Genomic DNA, 17,603 nt, shown 5'->3' on the forward strand with positions numbered 1-17,603 from the left:
GAGAATTGAAGAAAAATATACAAATCTAATCTGCAAATAATTGAGTTTTTAAAATAACTCTGACCTGGGAAAATATAGGAATGATAATAGCACATACCAAATTACAATAATAACCCCTTACATTTAAGACTAGGGAATGTACTTTTAAAGGCAATGTTTTAATACCAAGTTTTCTGATGATCTAGTACCATTTAATGTAATATATAATCAACTATTTTCTATGCATTTCATTTCCTATCTCATGAAATATGAAATACAAGAAGTTAAAGTAGAAAATACAAAGAATTGCTTAATCTCACATTTTCTGTCAGAGACGAAAAAATTTGACACTTTTGTTGACATAACTAGTCAGAAAAGAAGACCCTGGAATATGGAATAGAATCAATTATTCTGTTACAGTATCTGTGAGATCATTGTAACTATTCCCAGAGGTGTCACTTATGATTCAGGTGTCACTTACGATTCCGTCCACTAAACACTCCCTTGCTCCACTGAAACCCTCTACTTAGAGCATCACCTTTCAAAATAAATCAGAAATCACTTAAAACATTGCCTCTAAAGTAGAATAAAGTATCTTCGAGAACATGTTTATAAAAAGATCTTACTATTTTTTGGTATTCCGGTTTTCTGCGTGCAGGGCGAGACATAGTTCTCGGCAGATGAAGGCTGGGGTCTTCGGCTTCCCCCTTGGCTTTGTTTCGTTTTTGCAGGTTCCCCCTTGCTTTGAGACGCAAGGGCTACTGTGTACTCCACTGCTTTTGCTCTTCGCGGCACTGAAGAGGACAGTGATAAAGAGGACTGCAGGAGCCACCTACTTGCCACCGATCAAACGAGCACTGCTTCACTTGTAACCTAGAGGCCTGAACGCTGAGAGCGGGAAGTCAGACCAGAAGCACCATCTGCTGAAAATTCTTTAGCCCAGGGGAGCCTGAGAGTGGTGTTTTGCTCTCATGCCAAGGCATTGTTTTAAAATCACAAACAGAAACCTTCACAGTCCAAGATAGGTCTAAATGTTAGCATTATTCAGTCTCGGTATCGATTGTTGTGTGAACTCGAGACAGGATCAGCAATCTATAGGCACTAAATCCTGGGTTCAGACTTAATCAACTCTAATGGGTATCACATTATCTCCCAAATAATGGGCATCATAAATCCCAGCTTGCGTGATTAAAAAATTCAAATGTATCTGGTAACTTTTTATCCATAACTAGCAATTTGAAGGAGTGATAGAATTTGGATACTGATTTTTTTTTTTTTACGAAACTGTTGCTCAAAATGGGTGTTCTACAGTTTAATAATATACAATGATCCTGGCAGAGAAAGGGAGCCCTTAGCTTTCTTCTGATAGTCCCTGAGATGCTGGCTGTTGAACGCTCTCTTTATTTATGCACAACTATAGATAAAGTTGAAACCAGAATCCCTCTCATCTTGGCAACGGCAGGGTGTGGAGGGTCAAAACGTTTCCAGAAATAGAAGTATAAAACTCAATTTAAGAAAGTAGTTTCTTACTTCTTACAGCTTGAGTCAATTAGCCCTCTGTGTTCTGGAAAATTCTGGCTATAAAGTGACAGACTACTGACGACTTTGAAGAAGAGTGTGGTGGAGTTGAAAGGGCCTAGGAGGGTTTGAGAGGCTCAGGCTGAGCTGCTGTGTGAGCTGGGCAAGCCATTTTATTGCTCTCTGGCTCAGTTTCCACATCTGTGAATGGCAATAATAATGCCCACCTCACAGAATAATTGTGAGTATCAAAGAGATAATGTACACTATAAAGCACATTATAATGCACTATATAAACAGTAATTACTAAAGATTATTCTTGAAGTATAATATATTGAATGGGATTCTACAATACGTAAGGTATTTCCATTGATGCCTATGTTCTATGACCCCATTCTCAGGAAAATCAGTTTTGCTGGGTTGTAGGGTGTGGGAGGGAGCTTTTCAGTAGCAGTTTAATAGCACCTTATATTTTTATAAACTTTACAGTTCACAGCATGATTTTCATTTTCTTTATCTCACTTTAATGCAACTATAGTCTGTGAAGAAGTCAGTACTGTAATCATTACCATGTTATTATAGGATACGAATCTAAAAGTCAGAGAGGCAAAGAAATTTTTTCAATGTTAGCTCGATAGTAGGCCACAAAGAGGGATTTGGACTAAATTTGCTGACTCCAAATAAAAATTTTTTTTTTTACTACACACACTGTAATTACGTTACAAAAAATATTTTAGGGATAGATTCACAAAAGCTGCTAAGGTGTGGTCACAGCATGTTGCTGGGCCCAGTTTGGGACAATTCTGGGTTCTGTATGAGAGATCCCTGAAAAAACACAGACAATTTCTGTGTATTTGGTGGGAGGGGAGAGACGGTGCAGGAATCAATTTTACGAAACTCTAAAGGCTGTGGTATGGTGACATCAGGGTGGTATGGTGAGAATTCAGGACATTGTGGGCACATCAGAGAAAGCCAGCTCTTCCTTCAGACTGGCGACGGTCCCCTCTTGCCCCAAGCCCTGCAGCCAGGACCACAGGGCTTAAGGAAGGAGTCCCTGCCAGGACGGCTGTACCAAAGCACAGTCCGCACGAGCTCAGCGGTAGGCACTAGCTCTGGGACAGTGGTTTGCTGGTTTTCAGTGCCTTTCAATGTCTTCAGAGCTCTTGTGATCTAAGTGAGCCTGGGGCCTGAGCCTTCTTTTTATGTAAAACCACCCTTCACGCAAATAGAAGAACCTCCGGAGATTGCTTCAAAAATGTAGATGATCTATAATGCCTGTCCCGGCAGCAAACTAGAAACAAGAGTCATTGCAAAATAATGCAGAAGAGAAGTTTTTCCTCTTTTATTAAGAGTTCTTTCAGTGTCCTAGGCCTGAATTTGGACGTGGGGTTGAAAATAAGATGCATTCTTCAGTCTCCTTCTGCAGTGTCAATCAACCCAAGTAAATGGTGAACTGGGCCACTCCCCTTCTCATCTCCCATACAACAAGCCAATATTTCCCCTACTCTAAATCAACCCGGGTCCGGGACCAGATAAGGAGCGACAGCCCCTATGCACCAAAGCCCTCCGGAATTATTTAAACTAGCCATCCCTCAGCTGGTTTCTCTGCCTTGTCTTGCCTTTTCCATGGAAGCATCAGGAAAAGCTCTGGCTTAGGCTTCCTGCCTCCTGACCAAACCTGGTGTTTCTCCATGTGGCCCTGGGTGGCTTGGCATGCGCCCCTTTCTCCTGGTAAATGTAAGTAATAAATTCTTCTTTCAGTGGCATTGGCCTCTCTGTATCATCATTCAGTCATCTCTATAAATTAAAATCCTGCTGGTACAAATTGATACAATGCCCGGAAATTTTCTCATGCACCTTGGTAATCTCTCTCTTCTCATTTCTCCTCCCCCTTTACCAAGGCAAGTGCTGGTCTATTTTCTGTCAGTATAGATTAATTTACACTTTTTAGAATTTTATATAGTCACACATTGTGTATTCCTTTGGTTGAATTCTTTGACTTAGGAGATTATTTTGAATTCATTCTTGTTATGGTGTTATTATAATAGCAGCTATTATAAATAAAACTGCTATGGACATTCATGTACAAGTTTTCATGTGGACCTATGCTTTCATTCTCTTGAGCAAATATCTAGGAGATAAATGAATGTGTTGCATAGTGGATGTAGAGTTCACTTTTAAAGAAACAGACAGTTTTCCAAAGTGGTTGTTCCATTTTACGTTCCCACCATCACTGTATGAGGGTTCCAGCTACTCTGCAATCCTCACCAACATTTGGTATGGCCAGTCTTTTTATTTTAGTCATTTTAGTAGTGATATCTTATTATAACTATGTATTGTCTTAGTTAAATCTTTTAAAGAGTAGTTATTTCTATAGCTTATAATTTAAGAAACATCTTAAGAATATATTTGTACTCATCACTTTTTACCCCATGTCTTTCCTCAGAGTTTTTTTCCTTGCTAAAAATATGCTTTAACGATCCTCTTAATGAGGTTCTGCGGGTGGTAAATTCCCTTAGTCTTATGTATCTTTATTTTGCTCTGTCTTGAATGATAGTTTAGCTGGTACGAAGTTACTCTGGCCTCTATTGTTACCGATGAGAAGTCTCCTGCTAGCCTATCATCATTCTTTACTAGGTTATGTATCTCTTCTTTCTGGTAGCTTTAAAGAATCTCTATTTTTCACACTGAAGTTTTACTATGATGTGTCTATATGTGGCTTTATCTTTACACTATTCATAACATCTAATACTGTTCTAATGCAAGAACTTTCCTTGATTCTGCAAAATTCTCTTATTTCTCTTCAAATATTGCTTCCCTGCCTCTTCATTTCTTTTTCCTGGAACTCTGATCAAACAGATCACAGAGTTGCTTAATTTGCCTTCTATCTCCTTTAATTGGTTTTTAAAATATTTTATTTCTTTGTTTATTGCATTTTGGGTGAATTCCTCATTATTATGTTTCAATTCACTGATTATGTATTTAACCATGTCCAGCTGAGTTTCTTTGAAAACAGAAATTTATGATATACTTTTTTTTTTTAATTTTTTGTTTTTAAAATATATCTTTATTGATTTCAGAGAGAGGAAAGGAGAAGGAGAGAGAGACAGAAACATCAATGATGAAAGAGTCATTGATCGAGCCCGCAAAGCAGGTATGTGCTCTGACCGGGAATCGAACCCCGATCGCCTGGATCCCAGGTCGACGCTCAACCGCTGAGCCACGGCCGCCCGGGCTATATGATATACTTTTTATAAGCCCAACCAAGCCTAGTCCAGTGCCTTTTATATAGAAAATATACAAAAAATATTTGCTGATTAAGCAAATATAGAAAACACCTTACATATTTGATCATTATATTTCTTCTTTATAGGTATATACCCTATTATAGGTGTATAACCCTTTATAGGTATATAACCCAAATATCACATTTTCATAGAAAGGCAAAGATATCATATAAACAAATTTGCAACTAAATTTATAAAGCAACACATTATTATATTAGATTCTGTCCATCCAAATAGATTTTTAAGCAAAGTTGGATTGCTTTTGTTGTGATTTGGCTTTAGGGCTACCCAGGCCTTGTTCTTCTCCTTTTGGGAAAGCTTTTGGAATCTCCTGGCAGAACTCTTGGGTTATGGACACTCAGGACAGAAATTTTGGATCACTTTAGTTTTTGATAATTTCCATTATTCTTTATGCCATAAATTTATGGTAACCAAATCCTGGAATAGTCCAAAGGTAAGAACATTCTGTTCTCTGTTTTGCTTCCAACGCTCTATTTGCTGGTGCTAAGCGTTTTGTGTCACATAAAGCAGCACATGGAAAGATGGCAGCAGTTTGCTTTGCAAGCAAGCCACCCTCTCTCTGGCGGGAAGATACACTGAAGTGTTCCCGTCACTCATACCAGATGAACCCCTCTTTCAATTTCTTCCCAGCTGTAATCTGAAGTGCATTTATTAGGTCAGGACTCTCAAGGTGCACAAGGAAAGATGCTAGAATCCTTTCAACATGTAAGGATGTTGGGTCACCTGACACAACCAGTTAAACCAGTAAGATCCCATAAAATGGTTATAGCTGGAGAAGTCTAATGATCAGAAAGGGCTTCAAGCTGATTTGGGGCAGAGCTTCCCAGTGATGGGCCCAACTCTGAACAGCGTTGTGTCTTCTCTGCAGAGGAGTGGAACATTGATCAATTCTTTAATTGCCGCTTTGACTATTGGTGGGCAACAACTGTTCTCCTCTTTCACATTCAGATGTCCCTGTCAGGTTGGGAAAAATTTCTATTACGGTTCCGCTTTCCTAGTCATTCCTGTCTTGATCCTTCTGGTTGCTGGCTATGCTCTGAGGAGCCAAATGTGGACAATTTCCAGTGAGTACTGCTGCAGCTGTGTCCCTCCACACCGGAGAATCGGCCTCCTGGAGCGCAAGCTGGCTTGCCTTAGGTTCTTCAGCATCACTGGGAGGGCCCTTGTTGCTCCGCTGGCGTGGCTGGCGGCGACCCTGATGACAGGCACCTACTATGAATGTGCAGCCAGCGAGTTTGTGTCTGTGGACCACTACCCAGTGTTTGACAACATCAGTGCCAGCAAACGGGAAGAGATCTTAGCTGGGTTTCCATGTTGCAAATCAGCTCCTTCTGACATGCTCCTGGTAAGAGATGAAGTAGCTCTTCTGCACAGATACCAGTCACAAGTAAGTTCTTGATTTTCGTTTCTTTTTTCTGTTATCTTCTCCTATATTAACTACAGTCACTGGAAACATTTCACATTCCTGCTGCTTCTTATATTGTCTGATTATAGAACACAAACTAGATGCCATTCATCAAAGTGATTTCTACTGAGCATCTACTTAAGTACAGTTAGGATATTGGGCTTTGGAATCACAGACCTGGGTTTATGTCTAGCTTTGCTGTTTGTTAACCTGCAAAATCTTAAGCAAGTTATGTAACTTATCCATGCTTCACTTTTCTCAGATGTAAAATGGGGATATTAATGGGATCTACCACATAGGGTTGGTGTGAGGAATAAATCAGCTAATATATCTGAAGTGCTCAGTACTGTGTCCAGAATCTATATCTACAAAAACAATGAATTTTAGATATTATTAAAATTATTGCCATGTGACTAAATTTCATCTTGCTACATATATATATATTTTTTAATGTCTTTATTGATTTTAGAGAGAGAGGAAGAGAGAGGGAGAGAGAGATAGAAACATTAATGAGAGAGTCATTGATCGGCTGCCTCCTGCACGCCCCTGACTGGGGATCGATCCCGCCCGCAACCCAAGTATGTGTTCTGACCGGGAATCAAACCTCGACCTCCTGGATCATAGGTCAATGCTCAACCGCTGAGCCACACCAGCCGGGCCTACATATATATTCTTAAATATGAATTCTTATAAATAAAATATCATCTAAAATTACAGGAAGCTTAAATATAATTTTTCAAAAACCTCCAATGATAGTTTTAAATTTAGTGTCCTTAGGCATGTTTGTGTGAAGAGTGGGATGAGGGAGGTAAGGGGAAAGCCTGAACCTAATGCACTCATGAGTTAAATATAAAAAGTGTAAAAGTGCACTTCAGCAGAGAAAGAGGCATTGGCTTTCATCAGTTTCTCCAAGGGACTTAGGGAAAAAAACAAATTTTCAAACAACTGCAATACTGTAAAAAATATTATTTTTAAACTACTTATTGCAAAGACATTTTTGACCCATCACTTCCAGTTATTAATATTTAGAAGTGCTAATGATATTAGTTGAAAAGAATTACTATCAACACACAGAATACTGCAGTGTTGCATATAGCCCAGTTTAAGCAAAATTAGAAGTCCCTTTAAGATAGGCTTTGTCTCAACCTTTTTATACTAGCCCTGAAGCTCAGACAGAGGAGCTATGCGGATATAGGTGAAAAGTCAAATAATAAGTGGAGAAATTTTAACTTTAAAAAATGTTCTTGCTCAAGAAAAACTAAGATGTAATACAACAATGGTAACATTTCTTACGGTTAAAATAAAATGTCTTGTCTAATGAGACACAGACTTCTGTGAAAAGATGGTTTTACAGTTCTGAGTGTCCTCAGCCAGTGGATTTTTTGATTTAGTGACAAAACTAATATTTATCGAGATGCTTATCACATGCTATGTATTTCATATCTTAACTCCAATCCTCATAATCTTAAAACACAGGTCTAATTTTACAGATGAGGAAAGCAAAGATCAAAGAGTTTATGTAACTTTTATAAGTGCATAGAGCTAAAAAACGGCCAGTTGAGATAGTCGAAGATCATGTTGTTTCCTTTCACTAGGCAGCCTCCTGCAATTACCTTGAACACCTGTCTCATTTGAGAAATACACACTGTCTTTTGGTTGAACTATTCTGGGTTGACCACAGGATCAAATTCAAACCCCTTTTCTACCCATACCTCATTCTAAAATATCTTTATGACCTTATTGGAACTCTCCTCAACATCTTGCACCTGTTGAACTCCTCTTTAATAATTTAAGTCTGAGCATCACCTCCTCTGAGAAGTATTCTCTGATACTCGTCTCCTTTAAACAAGTTTATTTCTCTTCCATTGTGCTCCCTCAGCCCGTGTTTACACATATCAAAAGTTATTACATTTTACCTATTTCTTGTCTTGCTCTTTTGTCTGTCTCTTTAGGCTTAGAGACTGTACAAAGAATGAACCTTAATTTATTAAAGAATGTACCTTAATTTATTCACATCTGAGTCCCCACAACCAAACACCATGCACAGCACATGGTGGAGGTCAGTCTGGGGCTCAGTAAATGATAGTTGATGAATTAATGGGCATCAGAGATGGCCTTTCCTCCACCATGCTAGCCTCCATTAAGTTTAATTGTGATGAGTATCCCTTTGTAGGTTTTAGCCTCCCCAGAGTGCAGCCATCCTGGTGTGCACACACTGGTAATTTCAGACCTGTTGGTAAATAACAAATGCGGAAGAGACCTTCACCTCCCAGACTGTGGCTGCCTACTGCTGGCTTCCCTAAGTGTGTCATACTTGTGTCTCTCACTTGACGTAACAACCACTGATAACTGAAAAGGAAAAGAAGAATTATAAAGAAAAAAAAGGATTGCAAGAGTAGAAAACAGCCATTCACATCAGTCTTTAATGGTGGAAATCAAATAGTTGCAAATAAAATCTAGTTCATTTTTCTTTCAAAGTATATTTCAAAGACAAGTCATAAAACTAGTCAGCAAATGACTCTTTGAAGGGAGAGGAAAATGAAAAGGGAAACAGTAAGGCGTTATACATTTAGGGACATCAGGGTCTGCTCACTGACTTCCCTCTTTGGTCATAAAAAAATAAAAGGAAACAGCAACTCAGGAAGAAATATTGATGAATATTTTTGGCACATCATTGAAGATGCCTTAGGAGGCTACCATTATTATCTATCATATCATCATCTTCATCACTATCATTATCAAATACTTATTAAGCCCCCAGAGAATCAATGGGCCTATACCTGATGGTTGAAAAGTAAGGTTGAGCTAAAAGCAAAGAACATACTTTATGTACCTTTATGCAAGCGTAATGGGTGGGTTATAGCATCTGCTACTTCAAGGACAATACTTAGAATCCACTGCAAGTCAACTGATTGAAATCCTTTGTAATCCAAAAACCAAGTTGAAATGGTTGGGCCTCTACCTTCATCACAACCATATCCATATCAAATGATCAGCACCTTGTTAGTATGTCAAAAACTACAAAAACAGCTATCTTATCCACAGTTTGGTTCTGCTTTGTAGGAATCCCTCCTACCATGGCTGTTTCTTGAATGTTCGATGTATTGATGTTTTCTGTTTTCCTTTTAAATAATTGCATGAAGATGCTGGGCTGGATTTTGATCACCTTGGCAACCATCATTACCCTGGTATCCTGCTGTTTGGTGAGGTGCTGCTCTCCCCTCACCTCTCTGCAGCACTGCTACTGGACCAACCACCTCCGCAATGAGAGGGAGCTCTTCGAACAAGCTGCAGAGCAGCACTCACGCCTCCTCATCATGCAGCGCTTAAGGAAAATATTTGGCTTTGTTCCTGGAAGCGAAGATGTCAGACACGTCCGTATTCCTTCGTGTCAGGACTGGAAAGATATTTCAGCACCCAGTCTCCTCTGTATGAGTGATGATTTGCAAGGTCACTATAGCTTCCTTGGAAACCAGGTGGATGAGGCTAATGAGGAAAGCACATCAGGAGGTATTGAATTAAAACCTTGATTATTTGGCACCTTTTGCAACTCAGGTTGCCTAACACACTCTTTATTCTTATGATGGAGTTTCAATGTAATTTCTTTACCTTTTACTCTCTCTTGTAATATGTGTTTACGTAAGTCCATCCAAAATGCTACTTCCCAAATCAGTTTGTCTGATAATTGTGCCCATGTCTCTTTTTGAAATTTCATTGATGGTCTGGTAATGCCTATATTGGTCTTATTACAATATGGAATTTGGAGTCATATCAGCAGTTGAATCTTGGTTCTGTTATTTAGTAGTTGTGCAAAAACTAATATTTTTGAGTGCCATTTTGTTGTGTGCACATAGCAGCTATCTCAGAGATGTGAGGATTAAATATGGTAATATAAGCAAAGTGCACAGCACAGTCCCTTTCATAAAATAAGTGCTAATAAATGTTACCTTCTCCCTTCCTCTTTGTATTTGGTGTCTTGTATCACAATTTTCCCTGTCTCTAATTTCTGGCTTTCTTTTTTTTCTATCTCTATGTGCAGAAGCTTTTCATTACTTTTTCCTCCAAGCTTACATATCTGACTTTTTGGAAACCAGGATAAAAAGCCCTTTCTAAACTGGTGACATGTAAGGGAGAAGCCCACTGAAGAAGGCTTTGAGTCATCCTGCCATAACCAGGGAAAGATAAGGCATTATTGTATCATTCTTAGTATCATAAATGTTATTTATAGCACCTCTGTACTGGGAGTATTTTTATAGCTATGACATATAAAGCTTCCACACTGTGCTCCACTACAGAGACATCATCTGTGCTTTTTCATTATCAACTTGCACCTCTGCACTCACAATTCATTTGGGAAAACAAGACTGTAACCTATGTTTGTATATTCATTATCTGGAACTCCAAAAAGGGAGACTTGCCTGACTTTTCTCTGCATGACTTTGCACTTTTAATATTTGAATTCTCTAATTTATCTTATTTCTCATATACGTAGTGCTCTGTGCCTGGTTTTTGCCATGTTCACTGAAGCAACATGTTCATTGGCCAAAATAAGCAAAATGAGGGGTTTTATTTATTTTTTTAAACCAGAACAATGACTGTTTACTGGGCAACCAAATGCCAATGGCCAAGCTGACTTTCAAGATTCACTTTCAAGGAGACCTGACAACTTGACTATCCAAAAATCAATTACTTGCTAATTTAATTTTACACAATCATGGAAGAGTCTATTTTGTGTAAAATTATGGGCCCCTCAAACTTAAGAGAAACAAATAGAAAATAAATTTTAAAGAAACTATTTTTTTTTAACCAATGAGATATGCATCGTGTAGCATTTTGCTGGGATAGGAGACCTGTCCCTCCCTCCCCACTACTTACTGGGCAACTCAGTTAGTCTTTCTGAGATTTAATTTTTCCATCTATGAAATAGGGATAATGAGACCTTACCTACCAGGTGACAAGGAAATGAGCAGATAAATTCTTGAGGTCCCTTCTAAATGTAATAAAACTTTTATGTTTATGTTTATGTTTATATGTATGCAGGTCAATATGTGTACAATCTTCTGGAATGGTAGTAGGCCCAGGTTGTTTCTACTGGAAGAAAATTTGATTCTGAGCTTTCTCTAAAGGCATTTGCTGGCATTCCACTTTTGAAAGAATGTTAAGGTACTTATCTTTTACAAGTGGCCAACGAAAGTTATTCTACTTTGTCACCTAACTCTATGTGTACAGTACTTATGTGACATTACAAGAGGGATCTTAAAAAAATAAAAGTAGTATGTAAGGTAACTAGGGTCCTTGTTTGGCTCTGGTATAAATGAGCCATGTAAATATAGGTCATGTCCATTTTGTTCTCTACTGGTCCCCTCCAGCTCTGAAATCCTATGGCTCCTTTTATCTGAAAGATTTTGAAATTCCTCTATATTGAGACACACTAGTTAAATCAACACATCATGCTCAGAACTATTAGTTTTCAGGGAATATACCACTGTAAATACTCTTCAGTAAGATTTTCAGTTAACAGCAAAACCAAAGTGTTTTGAAGTATGAAGTTTAAGTATTATATTATCAGAAAGAAGATGAGTTGTTTATATACTTACACCAGGAAACTTTCTTTCCACTAGATTCTGGAAGCCCTTTCTACAGGCAACTCTTTCAGAATATAAAATATAGAATGTATATTTGAACCACTTAAAAATGATCTTCCATTATAGCTTTGAAGCAATGAATTATCAGTATTCTTTGGCTCCTCCACATGGCTTCATAGGGTTTTATACCATCTGTGAACATTAAAGGATGGTACACAGTCTTGAAATTTCATTGTATATATCTGTTTTAAATTAATTAATTACATTCTCTAGCAGACTCACAGACACAGAGATCAGGCTTCAGGCTTATGGTTACCCTGCAAGGGTTTGGGGGGGGGGGGGCGGGGAGGCTGAGTAAAAAAGGTGAAGGGATTAAGTATTACAAATTGGTAGTCACAGGGATATAAAGTTTAACATAGGGAATAGAGTCAATAATATTGTAATAACTATGTATGGTGCCAGGTGGATACTGGAAATATCAGAGGGACCACCCTGTAAAGTATCTTATTGTCTAACCCCTATGCTGTACACCTGAAACACAAAATAATATTGAATGTAAACTGTAATTGAAAAATAAAAAATAAATTCAGTCTTTTGTCCAAAGTATTTTGTTCTACAGCCAGTTAGACAAATTTTTTTTCCATTAAAAACACTGTACTTCTTCCTTTTCATGCATATGGATTTATGTAATTTTAAAACATATAACTAAAATCATTTAAGGACTAAATACTACCTTATATTTTGCTATCAAATGCTGTTGACTACTACATCAAATGCTGTAGGTTGGCACACATACACCTTGCTCATTTCTTAACCTCAGCTTTGTCAGTTCCCCATCCCCCCACCACAATTTATGTTATCTCCTTTCAGGAGACAAAACCACTGCAGTGTTTAGATATGTTTTATTCAGTTTTCTTTGTTTTTGAATTGCAGAATTATACTCATCATCTTCTTTGTCTCTTTTCACTGTTCTCAATCTCCAACTCTATTTTAAAAATTCTAATGCATTATTGTAATAAGAAACAACAAAGTGATTTTACAAATGTTTTCTTATACTCTCTTTTTTAGCACAAAGGGAAATCACACTTACCTTAAAACTTTGAAATATCATGGCCAAAGAAAGCCTTCCAACTGCAAGACTAGGTAGCTATTTGTTACCTCAAAATGTAAAGTATAGAGATATAATTTTAGCTTCTAAATAAGTCTATCAAAATTTAGCTCTGGTCATGAAAGAACAGGCTGTCCTCGGAGCAGACAGCTACACAACTGGCTCCTTGAGCTATGAAGCACAAATCTATAACTGTGACACCTGGACCAAAGAACAATAGATAGTACTTCCAGAGAGACAAACTCCATTCGTTTTGACTTGAACTACTTTTCTGTACTAACCACCAAGTACAACTAACCTTCTCTAATCTCAGTACACCCAAGCTTCAGTGGGACATTTCACTTGAGTTTCACTATTGTGTCCTCTGCTGTCCCCTAATGGTCCAGGTAGGTGACTGCGCCCACCTGTAGTGGTGACGGTAGTAGTAGTAGTCGTAAATATAACATGGTGTTTACTGATTTACCAGTTAATTTAAACAAATGATCCTATTTACTGCTTATAACAAACTGGTAAGCAGAGCCACGTATTATAAAATGAATTTCTGAAATGATATAATATACAGAATATGAAGGAATTTTGTGTAAAGCCCTATACAAATGAAATGCTTTCCTATTGATATATTTCATTAGGTAACTGTTGAATCACAGAATCCAGGACTAACTGGCCCCAATAAAATAAGTTCCTCCATTTTATTGAGTTAACTGAGATACAGAGAAGTCAGGCAATTTGCCAAAGGTCACATACCTATAAGTGATGGAGCCAGAATCCTGTCACCATAGTCTGATGTCCAACCAGGAGGCAGATTATAAAACTTCCAGGGCCTTGTAGGTGTTAGGAGGATTCTCCTACTCCCGTCAGCGCACAACGAAAACATCCTGGGCATCAACAAGAAGATGTCGTATCGGATGAGTTCCTCTTTTTCCACTTCCACTATACCTGCAAGTATAAGGGCTCACCTTCAAGGCACTGCGCTTCTTAGCAAAGTGACTTTTCCATGCTCACTGAGGCCTAACTTTGGATCTGAGCCACCCAACAGGCAGTAGCACTCATTCTATTAGCCACAGACTACAAACTGGACCCGGAAGCTCGGGTTTCTCTTCCTCGTGCAGGGAGGGCCAGACCACCACTATAATCCGTCCATTTGTTTTCAATAGGCCATAGTTAATGATCAAAATGAGTGTCAGGAAGTCACACTCTCTCATCGTTCATTGGGTCTTATACAAGTCAATCTCTCTGGGACTTTATCCCTTACAAGGGATAAAGGGGAGGGTGATTAAATTGTGGGAGTGGGTGATTAAACTAGTTCGAGTCATGGACCCCCTTGAAGAGCCATTCTGGGGAAAGCTATTTTGAGGAAATATCCAGAAAAATTGTGTACACACACACAGACACAGGCTCACATACCTCAGAGTTTGCATACTGTGGTAGATTAAATAATGGCTTCTCCAAAGATGTTCATGTCTCAATCCCTGGAACTTGTGATTGTTACTTTATAACTTATATGGCAAAAGAGACATTGCAGATGTGAAGTTAAGGATCTTAAGATGGGGATATTATCCTGGACAATCCTGGTGGGACCAATATAATCACGAGTCCTTTTAAGAGGGTTGCAGGAGGAATCAATGTCAGAGAGAAGGCAAACTGACAACAGAAGAGGAGTGTCAAGGACTGTGAGAGTGATGCCTGAGAAATTAGCCAGTGCTGTCTGTGAAGATGGAGGGGGTCATGAGCTAAATCAAAGAAATGAATTCTCCCCTGCAGCCTCCAGAAGGTACACAGCCCTGCTGATACCTTGACTTAAGCCCAATGAGACCTGTATCTGACCTGTGTCAGGACAGGAAGAAATACAGGATGTCCCCCCAAAACGTATACACACTTTAATACTGATAGCTCAGTTTTGAAAATGAAATGTACTTTAATAAACACTGCCTTTATAATTATTCAAAGTGTGTGTATACATTTTTGAGGGACACTCTACATATAGTTTTTACAGAACTGTGAGATAATAAGTTTGCATTGTTTTAAGTCACTAAATTTGTGGTACTTTGTCAGAATGGCAATAGGAAATGAATACACATACCAGCACATCTCAGGAGTCTATGAACCCACAAGCCTGTCATGAATGACACCCCGTGGATTAAGACCTCTTCAATGTAATATCTGGGACAAGCATTCTATGATTCTACATGCACTGATGCTCTACCCTAGGCAGAACTGCTGCTCCTGGAAAAATAAATAAATCTATAATATTAAAAACCACAATGCCTTCTAATATTTTAAGGTGGTCTAAAGTGCAGAGAGAACAGCTGAATATATATTTTATGTTTTCATAGATGTTTCAGCCTAAACTACAAATAAAAATATTTTAATGTATTTTTCTTCTGTAGTTGCCAACTAGTGACATCAACAGAACTATATATATTATAAACTATTTCATAATGTGGACATATTCCATTGGAAATGTGAGAAAACAAATGCCAAAGGGGGAAAAAACTGATCTGGATCTATGTAGTGCTTTATTGGTAATATAAATTTCATAAATCAAGAGTAATCGGCTTTTTGTTTATAAGTTTTTATCTGCCAGCCTTTCACTTTGAGATAATTCTAATTGAGAAAACTGCTTACAATATAAGCATCTTTACCCCAGTAATGATTTAATAGATCCTATGAGATCTATATTTTGTGGGGGCGATAAAGCCCAAAGCAAAAATCACCCAAGTATTTACTGGCAAAGCTATAGTAAAATTTAGTGCGCAATTCAGTAGTGCCCGCCTTCAAGGCGTTCTGCGTTTTGACTCATTCTTGGAATTTTCTAGGACCCGCCTGTGTGGGCCCATTTCTTCCCTTCCCTGTGCTCTCAAACCCACTTCCCTGAGCTCACCAAACCCAGGATATTCCCACCAGAGGTGCCACCCGGGGTGGTGGCAGGTCCTTTGCTCAGCACACCAGTAATGCTGGCAGCCAATGTGGGCCTCCAAGCAGGCTGCGTGCCTCTGACCAGGCCATACTTCCAGGCTTTGTGCCCCTTACATATATTTACAGTTAGTAGCTAAAATAATGTAGCCAGATTGTCACCCTTCCAGCTAAACCCTCAACGACCCTAGGTGACCTGCAACCCCCATTCGCACCCCCAACCAGTTCCCGGTGCACCAGCCACACAGGTTTCCAAAATACCAAGCGGGCTCTCAGCTTAGGAACTTTGCATCGTCTACTCTGCCCAGGAGCTCTTTGCCCGATAACAAATCCTTAATTTCTCTGGACTGAGGATATCCAGGAAAACAAGCACCTTATATTTGCAAAGTTACTTCGTGCATTTCATTAGAGTCTCATCATCTTCAGAAGATGTAGGAGTGAAGGTGGTGAGACTGATCCAATTCTGGACAGGAGCCAGATGAGCGGCCTCATTCTCACGCTTGTTTTCCTGAAAGTTTAAAAGAAATGTCCCAGTCAACCTTTAAGACATATAATCAGTACCAAAGCGTGCCTGAGTATGTTTGTGCTAATGTCTTCCTGTGCTTTAAGTAAGCCACACTTCCCAGCGCAAGAGGAAGGTGCCTCCTGGCCCACCGACAGGACCATTTTGGAATGATGGAAGGAAACCTGGGCCTCACCGCTGGGGGCCTTCTTCATAACAACTGTTTGCCCACCACACAGGTGAGACCAGCTTTAATACTGAAAACAAAACAAAGGAAAATACGAAAAAGTGTGGAAAATCCCCTAATGTTGGAGTATTTTCTTATTTCCTGCTTTTTTTTTTGACAACATAAACATATCCCTTTATTATAAATATAAATAGTTCTTTAATATTCTTCTCATAAAAGTAGCATGTTTATTTAGCCACTTGCTTATTAGCTTTTGCCATTACGGTTCTTTGAAAGTTTTCTTCGTAACTAATGTAATGAACTTAGAGATGACAGGTGTATATATTTTAAGTATACCTCTCCCAAGTCAAAGGCTCTGAACAATTTTCGGAGTATTGATGCTTTTACACCGCTTATCAAAACTGTTGCTGAAATCCACACCTCTTCACCCATTCACAGAAATACGCAATCACAGACAGCTTCAAATCCACGTCCAGCCCGCTTCACTTTACAAATCTAAAAGTGAGGCCTCGGGATCTGAATGGCGAGCCCAGATCTCCGGCCTCGCCGTCGCTTTCTCCCCGGTCCACTCCGGCTCAGGAGCTGGGCGGACGCTCCGGGACCCGAGGGACCCACAGGCTCCACGCAGCGCGGGGCCCCTCGCCCAGCTCCCGCGGGACGCCAAGGGCCGCGGAGGTTGGAGAAAAGTAGAAATCACCTGGGCGCCGCCACGAGCCCCCACTTTTAATGGGCCCACCAGGCAACCGGGCAGCAAACCGAAAAACCGGCAACCACGGAGTTCACGAGCCCGCCCCCAGGGAGCCTCCGCGAGCGACTCCATCGGGCTCCCGAACCTGAGGCCGCCCTTCAGCCCTGACGCATCGAGCGCGGATGGCGCGCGGAGGGGCCTCCGAGGCTCGGGCCCTGCAAAGCCCAGGACCCGGCCCTAGGTGTCTATGACGAATGCCAGAGCGGGCGTCTTCACGGTCGCTGCAGGTCCCGGCGGGCGTGGGACAGGCGGCTACTCAGCGCCCCGCTGGACAGGCCCAACCAGTCGAACGCGGAACGAAGGGGCGGGCGGAGGCCGGCGCGGGGCCGCTGCTCTGCAGGCCCGCCCTG

At 39.8% G+C, this 17,603-nt stretch overlaps 2 protein-coding genes and 1 long non-coding RNA gene across 6 annotated transcripts in view; 1 reads left to right on the plus strand and 2 right to left on the minus strand.

The window, feature by feature from the left end:
- TRAPPC3L (trafficking protein particle complex subunit 3L) overlaps positions 1-1,160 on the minus strand; it is a 41,062-nt gene extending 39,902 nt beyond the window's left edge. Inside the window, exon 1 of the mRNA XM_016198699.2 lies at positions 606-1,160. Coding sequence (XP_016054185.2) covers positions 606-647 — 42 coding nt within the window. The 5' untranslated portion in view covers positions 648-1,160. The remainder of the gene's footprint in view (positions 1-605) is intronic.
- Positions 1,161-4,604: 3,444 nt separating this feature from the next.
- Positions 4,605-17,572, minus strand: LOC107526287 (uncharacterized). Of its 4 annotated transcripts, none has more exons than XR_001602148.2 (5): positions 17,203-17,572; positions 16,190-16,324; positions 13,648-13,839; positions 11,808-11,987; positions 4,605-9,696 (listed from the first exon to the last, which is right to left on the minus strand). It is a non-coding gene; the product is annotated as an uncharacterized LOC107526287 (long non-coding RNA). The 4 variants fall into 4 exon arrangements; XR_001602146.2 differs by lacking the exon at positions 17,203-17,572 and adding an exon at positions 16,926-17,191; XR_001602145.2 differs by lacking the exon at positions 17,203-17,572 and adding an exon at positions 16,842-17,191 and having other exon boundaries at positions 13,648-13,778.
- Positions 5,635-9,854, plus strand: CALHM4 (calcium homeostasis modulator family member 4). Its single transcript, XM_016198700.2, has 2 exons — positions 5,635-6,192; positions 9,354-9,854. The coding sequence occupies exons 1-2, from the start codon at positions 5,635-5,637 to the stop codon at positions 9,738-9,740; spliced, it is 945 nt and encodes a 314-aa protein (XP_016054186.2). The 3' UTR covers positions 9,741-9,854.
- Positions 17,573-17,603: the final 31 nt, after the last annotated feature.

The sequence above is a fragment of the Miniopterus natalensis genome, chromosome 5 (genome assembly GCF_054644295.1).
Source record: "Miniopterus natalensis isolate mMinNat1 chromosome 5, mMinNat1.hap1, whole genome shotgun sequence".
NCBI lineage: Eukaryota > Metazoa > Chordata > Mammalia > Chiroptera > Miniopteridae > Miniopterus > Miniopterus natalensis.